Source organism: Hyperolius riggenbachi, chromosome 5, assembly GCF_040937935.1.
Source record: "Hyperolius riggenbachi isolate aHypRig1 chromosome 5, aHypRig1.pri, whole genome shotgun sequence".
Lineage (NCBI taxonomy): Eukaryota > Metazoa > Chordata > Amphibia > Anura > Hyperoliidae > Hyperolius > Hyperolius riggenbachi.
In genome coordinates, this window is record NC_090650.1 from 56,569,560 (window position 1) to 56,587,917 (window position 18,358).

General features: G+C 43.4%; 1 protein-coding gene across 2 annotated transcripts in view; it reads left to right on the top strand.

Annotated features, from left to right (window-relative positions):
* ODAD2 (outer dynein arm docking complex subunit 2) overlaps positions 1–18,358 on the top strand; it is a 226,279-nt gene that overhangs the window by 130,948 nt on the left and 76,973 nt on the right. For both annotated transcript variants that reach the window (XM_068235726.1, XM_068235727.1), the window contains exon 17: positions 1,206–1,320. In XM_068235726.1, coding sequence (XP_068091827.1) covers positions 1,206–1,320 — 115 coding nt within the window. The remainder of the gene's footprint in view (positions 1–1,205; positions 1,321–18,358) is intronic.

Here is an 18,358-nt window from a genome sequence, read left to right on the forward strand (position 1 = left end):
ATCAACTTCATTTCAGTGGTTTTTGCATAATCTACCCCTGCACTGGTTATTCATCTCAGGCCCAGTGCACACCAAAAACCTCTAGCAGATCCGCAAAATGCTAGAGGTTTTTGAAGCAGATTTCAGAGCGATTCTAGGCATGTTTTCTAAACATGCCTAGCGTTTTTTTGGAGCGGTTTTGTGTAGCAGATTGCAAATATTGTTACAGCTTCTGCAACAAAAACGCCTGGAAAACAGCTCCGAGGCCTGGTGCACACCAAAACCCGCTAGCAGATCCGCAAAATGCTTGCAGATTTTGAAACGCTTTTTCTTAATTTTCTGTAGCGTTTCAGCTAGCATTTTGCGGTTTTGTGAAGCGTTTTTGGTGTAATAGATTTCATATATTGTTACAGTAAAGCTGTTACTGAACAGCTTCTGTAGCAAAAACGCCTGGCAAACCGCTCTGAACTGCCGTTTTTCAGAGCGGTTTGCCTTTTTCTTATACTTAACATTGGAGGCAGAAACACCTCCGCAATCCAAAAAATGCCTCACCCCAGGTGTATGCGTTTCTGCAAAACGCCTCCCGCTCTGGTGTGCACCAGCCCATTGAGATACATTAACCAAGCGTATCCGCAGCCGCAAAAATGCAAAAAAAACCCGCTTGGTGAGCCCCAGCCCTGATTATTGCTTACTGGTACAATGTGTATCACCACCGAATCCCCCCCCCCCCCTTTTTTTTAGGGAATCTGAAGTGAAAATAAACTTATGATATACTGAATTGTATGTGTAGTACAGCTAAGAAATAGAACATTAGTAGCAAAGGTATGAGTCTCATGTTGATTCCAGTACAGAAAGAGTTAAGAAACTTCAGTTGCTATCTGTGCAAAAGAAATACTCTGAGCCCTCCATCTAATTTAGTCGGCTCGAGTGTAGTGTGTAAGCTGTAAATATTAGAAATTGATGCAATGTTATACAAAAAAAAAGCTATATAACAGAAAATAAATATATATGGGACTCTTTTCTTTGCTGCTAATTTTCTACTACTTATCCGTACTACACATGCAATTCATTATATCATAAGTTTTTCTTCACTTCAGTGTCACTTTAGTACTATAGTTACTTACGGATTCTGTGATATTTTGCTGGTCAAACAAACGTGATTCTTTACACTTGCGGTCGTAAGTTCCCGCTGCTATAATCAATGTTTATTTCTTCAACGCCTGCAGGGTAATTGACCGGTTAGATGGAGTCCGTTTGCTGTGGTCGTTGCTTAAAAACCCTCATCCAGATGTTCAAGCGAGCGCGGCGTGGGCCATCTGTCCGTGCATCGAAAACGCAAAGGTGAGAACACATTATAACCCAGACTGCCTGTTTCAGGCATCCAATGTGCTGCTTCTCAGATTGCCTGCGATCCCATGGAAAACAGCGCATGATTTATATAACACTACATTCCACAAACTGCTCTTACATGTGGTTTTCCCCTCAGCGGAGGACTTCTATTTGATATAAAATATAATTAGACAATTATAAAAATTTATAAGCAGCCGAAACTCTACTCAACTAAATAATGGTTTAGTTGCCCCATTCCTGTTTATTATAATACGATAGCCAGACTTTGTTTATAAGGTGGCCGGCATCTTAGCAATCCGAAGAAAAAAAAAAATCAGAATGTTTAATTTTGTTGTTGATTATTTTTAGATTTTTGACTTTTTTGTAATTTCTGCACCTTGCATTCAGCCATTCCATTTTTTCACTTTTTGATTAGATGGAACTGCATTTTGCACCCCATAAAATGCAAAATTAAATTATCCTGGATTTTGTTTTGAATATTTTTTTATTGCTTCGTTTGCATCTTTTATTCAGAGCAGATTTTTATGAAGCGGTAACGTGTGTGTGTGTGTGTGTGTGTGTGTGTGTGTGTGTGTGTGTGTTGGTTATAATTACAGCAAGGTGATTTAATGATGGTGCATGATAAGTGCCTGCTAGCGTAGGGGCATAAAAGAGTGGTGGTCCAGGGTTAAGCAGCAGGGGTGGAGTGGCTGGTTATAATTACGGCAAGGTGATTTAATGATGGTGCATGATAAGTGCCTGCTAGCGTAGGGGCATAAAAGAGTGGTGGTCCAGGGTTAAGCAGCAGGGGTGGAGTGGCTGGGGTTAGGCACCTGTGGGTTTTAGGATTAGGCATAGGTTCAGTGTGAGAGTAGGCATGGCTGTAGGTATACATGACCTGGTACCGGGCGATCGTGTGTCCTCCACTTCCTAGTTAGTTTGCCGCTGTCCTGAAGCGGCTCCAGTCCCCAAATCATGATTGGCTGCAGGATTCCTGCAAACTAACCAGGAAGTGGAGGAGGAGACACATATCCAGTATAGCTCTTCCGGATGTCCCACTCCACCTTCTTCAAAATTCACCCCTTCCCCCTTTTCTACACAGTCATTCACTATATCTTAGTGAGAGGGGGTATAGTGCATGCATCAATTGCCGCCTTCATTTATCAGTGATAGATTGTAGGGGGGCATGGCTATTACAGCTGCCAATCCCACCTCCTATCCTAATCTGGCAGGGGGCATATGGCTTGCAGGTATGAGGGGTTGTGGGGAGAGGTGCAGTCGGGCCAACATTTTAACTCCTTGACAGTGTTCCTTATGAGAGGGAATTTAGGCATAGGATAGGATTAACATTAGAAGACATCTCAGAACTGAGCCCCCCCCCCCCATTTAAAAACACCTGCTTATGTGGGGGCTCATGGGTTTTACCTTTACTGTATGTAGCAGGGGGGGGGGGGTGATTAAAACCTGCAAATTTGGCTTTAGTAAATTCTTTTATGCCACCTTCCGGATCTACAGTTTTTGACGTTTGCACAAACTGTATAAATATGTGATAATATAATTGGAGAGTCAGGGTCTCAACAGGAATTTGTAGCAGTGGAAAAAATATATATTTGTCGCAATGTATATCTATTTAGAAAATGTATATTGTTGCCGGTGATGCTGTAATTCTGAGGATCACTTTCATGAGGTAATTTTTGGATAAACCTCACCAGTGATTGTGTTGTCAGAACAAAAAAGCAGTGACTGGCACCAGCAAAAATGTTTCCCGAAGAAAATGTGTTCACCTTTGTAATTAGGGATTCTGCCACTAACAGCTAAGTACAGGACGTCAGGAAGTCCCCATGTTTGACTAGACTTCCTTGTCAGAATTTTAGCCATGTCCATTAACAGCCTGCCATGCCGTGCCTCCTCCTGCCTATGTTACACTCTCCACACATTACTTCTCCAGCCATCCCTCCTCTTGCCTTTGGTACACCCTGTTTCTCCAGCCATGTCTCCTCCTGCCTATGGCACTTCCCCACTTACTAGCCATGCCTCCTCCTGTGTATGGTACACCCTCCTTCTCCAACCATGCCTCCTTCTGTCTATGGTACACCCTCCTTCTCCAACCATGCCTCCTCCTGCCTATAGCACCTCTTCACTTACCAGCTCTGCCTTCTCCTGCCTATGGTACACTCTCCTCCTTTGCTATGCCCCCTCCTGCCTATGGTACACTCTCCTCCTCCAGCTATGCCTCCTCCTTCTTATGGTACACTCTCCTCCTCCAGCTATGCCCCTCCTGCCTATGGTACACTCTCCTCCTCCAGCTATGCCTCCTCCTGCTTATGGTACACTCTCCTCCTCCAGCTATGCCTACTCCTGCTTATGGTACACTCTCCTCCACCAGCTATGCTTCCTCCTGCTTATGGTACACTCTCTCCTCCAGCTCTGCCTCCTCTTGCCCATGGTACACTCTCATCCTATGGTACACTCTCCTCCTCCAGCTACGCCCCCTCCTGCCTATGGTACACTCTCCTCCTCCAGCTATGCCTCCTCCTGCTTATGGTACACTCTCCTCCTCCAGCTATGCCCCCTCCTGCCTATGGTACACTCTCCTCCTCCAGCTATGCCTCCTCCTGCTTATGGTACACTCTCCTCCTCCAGCTATGCCTCCTCCTGCTTATGGTACACTCTCCTCCACCAGCTATGCCCCCTCCTGCCTATGGTACACTCTCCTCCTCCAGCTATGCCCCCTCCTGCCTATGGTACACTCTCCTCCTCCAGCTATGCCTCCTCCTGCTTATGGTACACTCTCCTCCTCCAGCTATGCCCCCTCCTGCCTATGGTACACTCTCCTCCTCCAGCTATGCCTCCTCCTGCTTATGGTACACTCTCCTCCTCCAGCTATGCCCCCTCCTGCCTATGGTACACTCTCCTCCTCCAGCTATGCCTCCTCCTGCTTATGGTACACTCTCCTCCTCCAGCTATGCCTCCTCCTGCTTATGGTACACTCTCCTCCACCAGCTATGCCCCCTCCTGCCTATGGTACACTCTCCTCCTCCAGCTATGCCCCCTCCTGCCTATGGTACACTCTCCTCCTCCAGCTATGCCTCCTCCTGCTTATGGTACACTCTCCTCCTCCAGCTATGCCCCCTCCTGCCTATGGTACACTCTCCTCCTCCAGCTATGCCTCCTCCTGCTTATGGTACACTCTCCTCCTCCAGCTATGCCCCCTCCTGCCTATGGTACACTCTCCTCCTCCAGCTATGCCTCCTCCTGCTTATGGTACACTCTCCTCCTCCAGCTATGCCTCCTCCGGCTTATGGTACACTCTCCTCCCCCAACCTTTGCCTCCTCTTGCTTATGGAACACCCTCTTTCTCTAGTCATGCTCCCACCTGCCTTTGGTACTCCCTCCTTCACCAGCCATGCCTCCTCCGGCTTATAGTACACCATTTTTCTTCAGCCATGCCTCCTCCAGTGCTGGGATAATGCAGCAGATGAATGGAAAAGTGCGTAGGTTTAAGTAGTGTAGCCCTTGGTCAGATTTGCATCCAGCTATGGGTAGTCCAGTAGGACTCAGTAGCCAGCACTGCAGAGCTAGTTATGGCTGCATGGTTTGCAGATTTACTACCAGACAAGCATGCAGTCATCTGCAACACAGCAGCTATAACTGCACAATAATGAATGATGATAATAGTAATAAAGCAGGCTTCAACCAAAATGCTTCAAACTTTTTTGCTGAAGGGTGATGAGAGAACAAATAAATGAAACTATACCATCAATGACTACTACTAAAACCAAAATGCCACTCATTTGGTTTTATTTTTTATTTTAATCATGTTTATTGAAAACGAATTGCAATGTGAGTAAATTCTAACTGTTTTTTAATAACCTTTTCTCTTGCGCCCACCCCCCCTCCCCCTCCATCTGCCTATTGAGAAAAGAAATTCAGCTATTTTTAGGTCTGTCCTTTAATTTCTAGTGGGAAAATGATGCAGAAAAACAGTACCATTTTTATCACTGTAAAGCATTTGTTGTCAGTTTTTATTTCATATTGTTAAGAAAGTAGAGAAGAAAAACTCCTTTTAGCACCTTCGTGGCAGGGATGCACAACGTTTAACCACTTCAGCCCACAGGGTTGAGATTTTTTTACATCTAAGCAACTTTCACCTCCCATTCATTTGCCAATAACTTTATCACTACTCATCACAATGAATTGATCTATCTCTTGTTTTTTCCGCCACCAATTAGGCTTTCTTTGGGGGGTACATTTTGCTAAGAGCCACTTTACTGTAAATGCATTTTAACAGGAAGAATAAGAAAAAAACTGAAAAAATTCATTATTTCTCAGTTTTCAGCCATTATAGTTTTAAAATAATACATGCCTCCATAATTAAAACTCACGTATTGTATTTGCCCATATGTCCCGGGTATTACACCGTTAAAATTATGTCCCTATCACAACGTATGGCGCCGATATTCAATTTGGAAATAAAGGTGCATTTTTTCAATTTGCGTCCATCACTATTTAGAAGCCCATAATTTAATAAATCATATTGATATACTCCTTTGACATGAATATTTAAAAAGTTCAGAGCCTTAGGTAACTATTTATGTTTTTGTTTTTTTAAATTTTTTATTTTTTTTTATTAAAACTTGTATGTGGGTATTTTTTGGTGTGGGAGGTAAACAGGGGATTTTTCATGTAATGTAATGTATTTATTTAATACAAAGTGAGTTTTTGGTGTAGTTTGCTATTTGGCCACAAGATGGCCACAGTCAGAAAGTCCTGGGAGCGATCGATCTCGCTCCCATGAAGAAGAAAGAAGAACAGAGCTCAGAAAAGCTGCAGCATCTGAAGAGACGCTGTCGGCTTTTTCTCCGGGGGGGGGGTCCGATCAGTGAAAAGGGATTTATAATCCCTTTCATTGATTGCTGGGCTAACGGCCAGCGGCGGGGGCGCACATGGGGGGGCCCGCGGGAGTGCGTGCGACCCGCGGGAGTGCGCGCAGCCTAACTGGATGAAAATTTTCATCCAGTTAGGCTGAAGTGGTTAAAGTGGACCCGAACTCTTGCACAGCACACAATAATTTATTCCATGTATAGTTGCTAAAGAAATTCACTGCACTGTGCTCTCTGTTTGCTTAGCCAGATCAAAGGGTCCAGTTAACTCTCTTCAGCAGCTGTCTCATTAAGGCTTAACCCTTTCAGTGCTTTCAGGAAAATGATGCCAAGTCTTCAGGTTCTTAAGAATTTCCAAACATTTGAATTAATATTTTCTTCCCCTTAAAGGTTATCATTCTGTGGTTTGTCTTTTAGAGCAGAAAGGAAGTTCTGAGTTTAGATCCACTTTAAGGCATAAAAAATGAATAGTAATCCAGAATGAAACTCTTTTTTTTCTCTTGTGTTCTCTCCTCCCTCCTACTCTTTATCTCAAATGGCAAGATGCTTTAATCACTCCCTCAATGGACATCCCTCTCCTCTGTTAATATGACACAGATATAAAGGTGCAGTTAATGCGACCATATCTGAATCGAGAAGAAGAGCATTGAGTAACTGTTAGATAACCTTTAAAATTCCCAAAGTACCTTGTGGATCATCCATGCGGTACTGTAATGTCAGGCTTGGCAAGTTATCAGCTCACAGCTCAGCTCCTATGCTCCAATCTATCCCCACCTTCTTCACCCTGTGTGACGCGTTCCCACTTGAACGGGAGGTGAGGAAACAACACCTGCCCGACTTCGGTTACACCCAGGCCTTGTAGGTGCAAGGTATAGGAGCTGAACGTAGAGTGAACTATGTAACTCACCAGAACCTAACAGGAGATAAGCAGAGTCCAGTAACAATCCGAGGTCATACACGTATAATCAGAAGTATTGAGGTACACAAGGAGCAGGCGAAATCAAGGTCAGGTAATTCTAGGTCAGTCCGGGCAGAGATCAGAGAGTAGTCAGGTAACAGGCAGAGGTCGGTTCTGGCGGCATGCAGAGAGTAGTCAGATTCCATGCAAAGGCCGGTTCACAGGTAATCAATAAGCAGCAAATCACACCCAGCAGAAGCACACAGCCAAAGCTATCATGGGCAATGACAGAAAGCACTCAGCAGGTTTAAATACTTCATACAACCAATCAGCGGTCGACCACATGCACACAGCAGCCAATCACATGCAGGCAATAATCCTGTTTAAGTGTCAGCTGAAGAGATCAGCTGACACAGGTAGCAATACATGTTAGCTGACTAACCACTCAGCTGACCTGCAAAACCTCCTGACTGTGTGTCAGTTATAGCATACGGGTCAAGGGCATCGCCCCCGACGTGAGAGACCAGGGCTCAATCCCGGCCAGGGTCAGCATTCATTATTTTATATTTATTAAATAAACCCCTGCCTAAGTGTCAGCTGACTATCCTGTCAGCTGACACTACCTCTGTCGCCACTTCAGACCATACTATGGCCGAGAGGAGCGAGACATCCACCCACCAGTATGCGCAGAGCGATCCCCAGTGCACGCATCACCAGCGGAGGACGGCCGTCGCCATGCGGAAGTGGAGGACCCAACGCGACTCTCGTCAGGAGCGGTCGCATTGCGGGAACTTCCAGGTGAGTTCCTAACAGATACCAGGACAAGTTCACTGTATTTATTTGGCTCCATTAAGCATACATTTCTTTCTGTGAAAAATAAAGGGTTTCTATTTAGTACATTTTTCTTCTCCTAATGATTCAATATGATAAAATATCTCCTCTTTAACATATCGTAATTGTTCATGCTTGGCACTATAGGGTAGATCAGTTCTGTTGTATGAGAAGCTGTCTATGGTAATTCTCTATTGACACTACTTGCCTTTTGTATCATGAGATGGGGGCATTTCCATTTCCAAGGGCAGGTCTACCTTCTTCTATCTACATTTGGAAATTGTAGTATTTGGTGGGTTTTCATAGTACAAGTCAAAAATCCATTTGAAAAATAGGACTCTTTCCCACACTCTTTGATAATGCATTTCCACCACCGTTTCCTTCCACAATTTTTAAGTGTATTTTAAGTGTATATCCGGACTTGCACATTTTATTCCCCAGGATCCCTCCTCGCCGTTGTGAGGCAATCTCTAGTAGGCCTATATAAAATATTGGCAAAGGGGTAGGTGGCTCATTTAGTTTTTGGTGGGCACTCTTAGTTGCCGTCCAGCACCAGCGATCAATGACCGCATTTTGTCTCTTATCAATTTGGACATTCACACTGCTTTAGCAGAGCGATGTAGACCGTGGATGCTCATGGTCTACATTTATTGGCTTCACTCAGAAATACAAGGTGCTCATGTCATCATCAGTCCTCTTAGTTACAGGAACAAAGCAAGAAGATGAATTTAATTGCAGTTCAGCACTACTAAACTGAGCTACGTTCGGCATCAGGAAGCTGCCATCATAAGTAAGCTAAACAAGGCTACACAAACTAACATACAGCAAAGAGAACGTAAAGTAAAAAGTGAAGTGACGTACTCATAAAACTAGGGATCGATCTTATATAGAGAAAGACCTCACGTTTACCAAGGGTTACTTAGTGACATTCCACTGTAAGTGGGCTAGGAGTGTATTATAGATGTTAATCACATTAGAAGCTTTCTATTGGCTTCCATGATTAAATGATTGACAGCATATACACGGGGCAGGATATGAAATTTCAAGCTATACTTGGAATTGTTCTGGTCCTACCCTGATTTTTTTGTAACTGTTATGGTTCTGAAGGAATCCTGGTGTCTTTCAGATGGCACAACCAGCTAGATTAGAAAACTAACTGACCCTTGACACAGCATGATTGCTGCTTCCACTCCCCTCTTCTCCATTGTCACCAGCATGTTTCCTCCTCCACATAGGAAGATTAGTGCATGAATCTGGCAGTCATAACCTTTTTTAATGGACCTGTCCACAATGATCTACCTGTAATGTCCGTCCTAGATGAGCACCTATGACATTACATACAAGCACCTGGGTTGACTTGTGTCACTATGCACCTCAGTATTGGTAACTGGTACCGATGCTTCAGCCTCTCTGCATATAGGTGGATAATGTCTAGTAACTGTGGATTGTCAACAAACTGCAACTAAGCTTTGGCTACAAACCTCTGTTGGATGATATAACAGTGGATACATCTTCCTAGATCCAATGCAGGTGCACTTTAACAGAGCTGGAAGTGTGAGATCTAATACATTTTATTTAAAGCAGACCCAAATAGCACACTATGCAAATTGTTCATTCCACATATAAATGCTGTGAACTCCACTGCACTGAGCTGTGTGTGTTTGTTTAACTACATCAGAGCTTTATCAGTAGCTGTGACTCACAGCACCCTGGTTCTGCCTGTACAGAAAAAGACTGAGGCTTTAACCCTTTCTGTGCTCCCTGAAAGTCAATCCAATTGAAACTGGAAAAAGTTTTTTTAGTAGTTCCATAAATTGTAATGAAGATTTTTTCCCCCCTAAAGGTTATTACACTGTGCCTATTCTTTTAGAGCAGAGAGGAAGTTCTGAGTTTAGATCCACTGTAAGCTCACATCATGGCGACCAGTCTTTGGCAGGGCAAAATATGCTGTTTATAGTGACCTTTCGCCGCAAGAAGCAAAGAAAAACGTGCTGAAATATAATAGCAATAACCAAGGATAGTTTTGTTTAATGCTGGGCGGAGTCCTCCTTTGAAAAGACATCCATTTGTTTCCCTTGCTTTAAACCCCATTAAACAAATCTTATTTTCTGTTATTGTTAACCATTATTTACAGCAAGCCAGCAATTTACTGTACTTTTAACCGCGATGGCGAAGGAAGGAAACATTTTACAGGTTCTTGCAAATGTAAAAAATCTGACAATTCTATTGTTTAAAATGAGACGACTGAATTTCCAATATATAACAATGTCAGGCATTTTTATTGTCCTTTCTTTCCCCATAGCCAGCATATTGTGTTATTAGACGTTTCATCTGCTAAAAGAGACATGAAATCTACAATACTGGTGAAAGCTTGTCATTTTAATGAATCCATTCAAACTATTAGACTGCATGTGTTAAAATATATGTGTGCATGTATATATATATGTATATATATATATATATATATATATATATATATATATATATATATATATATATATATATATATATATATGCAGGGCCGGATTTGTACTCTTTACCACCCAAGGCCACTGTCACCAGCCGCCCCCCTCCAGTATAGGTAGCCAGATGACCCCTCCCCCCTTCCCTCTTGTATAGGTAGCCAGATGACCCCTCCCTCTAGTACAGTGATTTTCAAACTTGGCTCTCCAGCTGTTAACCACTTCACCACTGAGGGGTTTTACCCCCTGAGCACCAGAGCAATTTTCACCTTTCAGCGCTCCTTCCATTCATTCGTCTATAACTTTATCATTACTTATCGCAATGAAATGAACTATATCTTGTTTTTTCCGCCACCAATTAGGCTTTCTTTAGGTGGGACATTATGCCAAGAATTATTTTTTTCTAAATGTGTTTTAATGGGAAAATAGGAAAAATGTGGGGAAAAAATAATTATTTTTCAGTTTTCGGCCATTATAGTTTTTAAATAATGCATGCTACTGTAATTAAAACGTATTTGCCCTTTTGTCCCGGTTATAAAACCATTTAAATTATGTCCCTATCACAATGTTTGGCGCCAATATTTTATTTGGAAATAAAGGTGCATTTTTTTCATTTTTGCGTCCATCCCTAATTACAAGCCCATAGTTTATAAAGTAACAGTGTTATACCCTCTTGACATAAATATTTAAAAAGTTCAGTCCCTAAGGTAACTATTTATGTATTTTTTTTAATTGTAAATTTTTTAATTTTTTTTTAATTACAAAAAAAAAAAAATGGGGAGTGTGGGAGGTAATGAGTTAATTTTATGTGTAAAAGTCATTTATTTGTATGTGAAAAATGTGTAGGGTGTAGTTTACTATTTGGCCACAAGATGGCCACAGTAACTTTTTGTTTTAATGCGACCTCCAAGCTTCCTTCCGGAAGCTTGGAGGAAGTATAAGGAGGCTGGACACGTGAGTTTTTTCTCACAATGATCGCGCTGCCCATAGGAGAGCAGCTGATCATTGCGGGGCTTAGATCAACGAACGGGAATGGATTTTCCCGTTCATTGGTCTCTGGGCGAGCGGGCGTCGGCGTGTTTACTAGCGGCGGGCGGCGTGTTTACGAGCGGGAGCGCGGGCAGCGTCGGGAACGCGGAAAGTACGTGTTTCTCCGTCCCTGGTTGTTAAAGGATGGAAAAAGGGGCGGAGAAATACGTACGCGCGGGGGTAAAGTGGTTAAGGAACTACAAGTCCCACAATGCATTTGCCTTTATGAATCATGACTGTGTCTGTCAGACTCCTGCAATGCATTGCGGGACTTGTATTTCCTTTACAGCTGGAGAGCCAGATCACTGCGTCTATAATAGGTAGCCTAATGACCCCCCAGTATAGGTAGCCAGATGATCCCTACCCCCATTCCCTCCAATATAGCTAGTTAGATGACTCACTTAATCCCTCCTTTTCCCACCCCCCTTTTCAGTATAGGCAGCCATCAGTGTCACTCAATTCTCCACTCGACTCCAATGCAGAAGCTTTCTTGTCCTTTTAGTCTCCAAAGCTGCCAAAGTCCATAGCCCTTGGCCATAATGCAAATGTGCACAGAGACAAGATGGCTGCTGCACAGGCGGCTAGCAGCCGAGTACCGCGGTCAGGCGCTCGCCTGATCTCCCTGCCTTGCAGCATTTGCAAGTTTGCAAATGCTGCACCAGTTTAGCCTGCTGCTTTGGTGCCCTTGCTCCTTTGGTGCCCTAGGCCATGGCCTAGGTGGCCTAGGCTTAAATACGGCCCTGTATATATATATATATATATATATATATATATATATATATATATATATATATATATATATATATACAGTGGGTTGCAAAAGTATTCAGCCCCCTTGAAGTTTTCCACATTTTGTCATATTACTGCCACAAACATGCATCAATTTTATTGGAATTCCACGTGAAAGACCAATACAAAGTGGTGTACATGTGAGAAGTGGATCAAAAATCATACATCATTCCAAACATTTTTTACAAATAAATAACTGCAAAGTGGGGTGTGCGTAATTATTCGGCCCCCTGAGTCAATACTTTGTAGAACCACCTTTTGCTGCAATTACAGCTGCCAGCCTTTTAGGGTATGTCTCTACCAGCTTTGCACATCTAGAGACTGAAATCCTTGCCCATTCTTCTTTGCAAAACAGCTCCAGCTCAGTCAGATTAGATAGACAGCGTTTGTGAACAGCAGTTTTCAGATCTTGCCACAGATTCTCGATTGGATTTAGATCTGGACTGTGACTGGGCCATTCTAACACATAGATATGTTTTGTTTTAAACCATACCATTGTTGCCCTGGCTTTATGTTTAGGATCATTGTCCTGCTGGAAGGTGAACCTCCGCCCCAGTCTCAAGTCTTTTGCAGTCTCCAAGAGGTTTTCTTCCAAGTTTGCCCTGTATTTGGCTCCATCCATCTTCCCATCAACTCTGACCAGCTTCCCTGTCCCTGCTGAAGAGATGCACCCCCCAAGCATGATGCTGCCACCACCATATTTGACAGTGGGGATGGTGTGTTCAGAGTGATGTGCAGTGTTAGTTTTCTGCCACACATAGCGTTTTGCATTTTGGCCAAAAAGTTCCATTTTGGTCTCATCTGACCAGAGCACCTTCTTCCACATGGTTGCTGTGTCCCCCACATGGCTTGTGGCAAACTGCAAACGGGACTTCTTATGCTTTCTGTTAACAATGCCTTTCTTCTTGCCACTCTTCCATAAAGGCCAACTTTGTACAGTGCATGACTAATAGTTGTCCTATGGACAGATTCCCCCACCTGAGCTGTAGATCTCTGCAGCTCGTCCAGAGTCACCATGGGCCTCTTGACTGCATTTCTGATCAGCGCACTACTTGTTTGGCCTGTGAGTTTAGGTGGATGGCCTTGTCTTGGTGGGTTTACAGTTGTGCCATACTCCTTCCATTTCTGAATGACCGCTTGAACAGTGCTCCTTGGGATGTTCAAGGCTTTGGAAATCTTTTTGTAGCCTAAGCCTGCTTTAAATTTCTCAATAACTTGATCCCTGACCTGTCTTGGACCTGTCTTGTGTGTTCTTTGGACTTCACGGTGTTGTTGCTCCCAATATTCTCTTAGGGCTGGTGCACACCGAGCGGCTTTTTGGGCGTTTTCAGATCCGCTTGCGGCTGCGGATCTGCTTGGTCAATGTATCTCAATGGGGTGGTGCACACCAGAGCGGCAGGCGTTTTGCAGAAACGAAAAATGCCTGGGTGAGGCATTTTTTGGATTTCGGATGCGTTTCTGCCTCAATGTTAAGTATAGGAAAAACGCAAACCGCTCTGAAAAACGCCTGTTCAGAGCGGTTTTGCAGGCGTTTTTGTTACAGAAGCTGTTCAGTAACAGCTTTACTGTAACAATATATGAAATCTACTATACTGAAAACCGCAGCAGCAATCCGCAAAACGCTAGCAAAACGCCTCATAAAAATAAAAAAAAGCGTTTAAAAATCTGCTAGCGTTTTGCGGATCTGCTTGCGGTTTTTGGTGTGCACCAGCCCTGAGACAACCTCTGAGGCCCTCACAGAGCAGCTGTATTTGTACTGACATTAGATTACACACAGGTGCACTCTATTTAGTCATTAGCACTCATCAGGCAATGTCTATAGGCAACTGACTGCACTCAGATCAAAGGGGGCCGAATAATTATGCACACACCACTTTGCAGTTATTTATTTGTAAAAAAATGTTTGGAATCATGTATGATTTTCGTTCCACTTCTCACGTGTACACCACTTTGTATTGGTCTTTCATGTGGAATTCCAATAAAATTGATTCATGTTTGTGGCAGTAATGTGACAAAATGTGGAAAACTTCAAGGGGCCAAATACTTTTGCAACCCACTGTATATATATATATATGTATGTATGTATATATATATATATATATATATATATACACACAATGTATGTGTATGTATATATAAATATATGTATATATAAATATATGTATATATATATATATATATATATATATATATATATATATATACTAATAGGTTGAATTCAAGTGCCAGAATGGTTCCAGGTTCCAAGTCTGTTTTGTCTATGTTTACTTTTGTGCGATTTTAACAATACAGATTCTCTTTAAAAATGGAACTTTAACCAATGTTTGAACTTCATCCCAATCAGTAACTGATACCCCCTTTCCCATGAGAAATCTTTACCTTTCCCCAAATAGATCATCAGGGGGTTCTGTGTGGCTGATATTGTGATTAAACCCCTCCCACAGTGTGATGTCATAACCATGGTCCTGACAGTTCGCTGTCTGTCAGCCGCGTTGCATTGTGAGAAGTAAAGGCTGTTTCTGCCAAGCTAGCAATATCTCCCTCCTGTGCATAGAACTCTCAGTAACGAACATTCCATACAGATCATATGGCAGAACTAAAGATGTCATCAGCAGTAATACATTTCAGAATGTAAATCAGGGAGAGGAAAGATTTTACAATGGGCAGAAAAAAAATTATTCATTATGTTATTTTCACTGCAGTTCTTCTTTAGGTCCGACTCGTGTACAACTCAACCCCTATTTAGTGAGTCAGACCTACATTTCTAGACTTATAGTCGAGAGGCGGCCTTTGGGGGTGGCAAGTGGGGCGATCGCCCCAGGCCACGCACATGAAGAAGGCCCCGCATGTCAAGCCTGCCATACCATGCTAATTTTGGTGGTGGTGAAGGAAAGGTCTACAGAAGTCTAGCTGTATGTGTTCTGAGCAGTGTGTCATTTACAAATACTCAGATTTTCCTATTTTGTTTTACATACCTTATATTTTGCACCGCCCCCTCCCCCCCTTTTATTGCTTAGGTTTTCGTCTTCAGCATGCTTTACTGTACTATGCCGTTTGCATTTTTGTAACGAATTTCTGCACTGACATGAAGCTTGCCAAATGTCAGATTAAGGTAACATGCAAGAGCCTCAGCCTGAGGGCCCCAGGGGCATTTAGGTCAGTCAAGCATGGACTGGAGCTAGAGGGGGCTCAGACTGGAGCTTCCAGACTGGCTGGGGATTGGTGATCGGTTTCATGGGGAGCTAGGGATAGGTAGAGGCTGGCTGGGAAGCTAGGGACAGGTACAGTTTGATTACATTACGTATTGTAATTGTTCCTGTATTGGTTGGCTTAGGGGTATTTAACAAGTTTTTAAACAATAATAAGGCATACTGCTTTAGAGGTGGACAAGCCTGTGACTGTGGTGGTACGGTACATAGCCTTCACTTATGCCTCTAGGCCCCGCATATGACACTCGACCCAGGCCCCGCGTACTCTAAGGCCGGCTTTGAGTCGAGGATATTTATTGGCTCAATTCACTGCCTAAATTTGAAAATAAGATAACAATTTAATCAACTCAAAATGATTAGCTTCTTGTTCACCATTTCGAGCTGCTATGTGTTTTTTTCCCTACTTTCCAGGTTTTTTTTAATGAAATAAGTCAGTTTTTCTTATATATCCTTTCACCCTTATTTGTTCCTAGAGAAGCGGGGGATATCATCTTATAATTTCTTACTCTCTTGAAATTTGTAAAATAAAAAAAAATCCCGTCTTGTACCAAAACAGCTTAATTTTATGGTTGAAATGTTCTAAGCATTTACAAAACAGATTTAACATGAACCAGCTGGTAGACACATATCTAGACATAATAACTTTTATATACCAGCCCTGTTCATTGTGCTCAGATTCCAGCGGTACTTTCTTCCCCAAATTGCTGCAAAGAAGAAAAACATTTCCTCATTTGTAAAGAAGATCAGCTCCACGCTCATTTATCATGAGTGAAGGGCTTTAAAGATGGCACTACTGTTTACGGTGTCATTACTGTACATGGTTGAAATTTGCTGAATATTAAACAATTAGCTATAAAGGAGAACTTTCACTCATGATGAATTTCACATGCCAAAGCACAGCAGTGTAATAATAAACCTCCTAGCATTCCTTTACTGTTCTGTACCTTTATGCTTGTATGCATTTATGTAATGGGAATCTTTTAGTTGCTATTACTAACTTATCTATACTTATTGCTTTTCGACATAGTTACATAGTTTGTTTGAAAAAAAGATATCCGTCCATCAAATTAAGCAGAAGAAGAACGAAATACAGAGGTATTTCATAGGCGTGGCAGAACACGCCAGGCTGCTCTGTCTTTAGCGCTGCTCACTACTTCCTGATTAGCAGGAAGTAGTAAGAGTAAGTAGTGCTGGAGACAGAACATCCCTGTGGCAGTAAACCTTGCGTAGAGCCCAAAAGGTGCTCCCACTGCCTTAAATATTTCTCTGCAATGGAGTGTGGAGCACAGAGGGGAGGGGGGCCCAAGGAGAGGGAGGGAGGATTTGGGCCCCCCTCCCTGTGGCTGAGTCCCAGTGGGGCACTGCTCACCCCTCCATGACTGCGCCGAGTGCACCCTCCTCCCTCACTGCGCCCCAGATGGACAGGCGGCTTGCCCGCCCCTATAAAAAGGCTCTACCTGCACAGGGGTACATTTATTACCGTCACAGGCTGTTTCGGCACAGAGTGAAGCTGAAAGACGGCTCACCCTGTTCCTGTACAAAGACTCCTGCCCGACAACAATTACTATTCCCCTTCTGAGTTGTAGCAACTCGGGGGAGACATGGAATTTGGGCACCAGCTACTGCTTTTCTTCTAGCTAACCTCTGCGGTGCCCGAAGTAATTATGCAGCACTGGCAGCGATATGATTGGTGCAGCGCTGCGTCAAAATCAGCTGCGGAGGGCTGTAACAAGAAGTATTGGCGCTCCCAAGCAAAATCTTTGATGGTGCCTTCCCTACAGTCACACCTTGTTCTTCTGTGGTGACCTCCACAGCCTGGAGCGTATCTGTTTAGTGTGGCTAGCGTAATCCCTTCCCATAAAAGTATGGCTACCATGACTCCCTCCACCCAGAACAAGTGTGGCCACAAAAATACCTGCTATAGAAAGGGGAGCTTCTTACTGAAGTGGAGGTCCTCGACATCTGGGTACACCTCTACTCACTAGAATTTAACCTGGAAGGATCTTAACCTCCTTAGCGGTTATCACGAGTCCAGCTTGGGGTGTAAAAAACGAGCTAGGAGCGGTTATCCAGAGCTGGACTCTTGGTAGCTGCCGGTAGGTCTATGTAGAGCAATGCGCGCAGCTAGCATTTTTCACTCACCTCACGGGGGATCCCAACGTCGGCCGCCATTCTTCTTCCTCTCCTCCGAGGCTCTGCTTCCCCCTGGTGAGATCGCTGTCTGTCATCATGATGACAGCCGGCAATCTCACTATAGGGTTACAGCACCACCCGGAGGACGGAGGGAGAATTGCAGCGCTGGATCCCAGGGAGGTGAGTGAGTGCTGGGGCTGCTGCAGATCTCAATGATGTGTAATTTTTTTCCAGGTTTTAGGGTCTAAAAGCATGCTAAAAAAATGCACTGCTTTTAGACCCTAAAATCCGGAAAGAATCAGACCGCCATGGGGTTAAGCCGCCATTTGGGGCTAGGAAAATCTATTAGGTATATGTAGCTTGAGAGCGCAACTTCTCCTTATGAGTGAGACAATACTCAGACACTTAAGGTACCCATACTAGCCATGTATGGGCAGATCGACCAAGAGACAGATCTCTCTCTGATGCAATCTGATCAGAGAGAAATCTATTGGCTGACAATATATCGCAGGCCAATTCATAATGGATTTCAGCATGAAATGTTTCGGGAATCGGCCTCATGACGCCGCAATCGCTGCCTCTGCCGCTGTCCCCCCAAATGTTAAAGCGGAATATAACCCAGCATTTCAACTTTGCTCTAAAACATTATTTACAGCATATTATATGCAACCAGCATTTTTTTTTACTAGACCAGCATTGGAAGGGTTACACACAGAGCTTTAAAGTTCAGTGGAGAGAAATGCAGACTCATCCAAGTGGTGAATTTGACACACTCTCTGACTGTGCAGGAGCTGGAGGACAGCCAGAGAGTGTGTA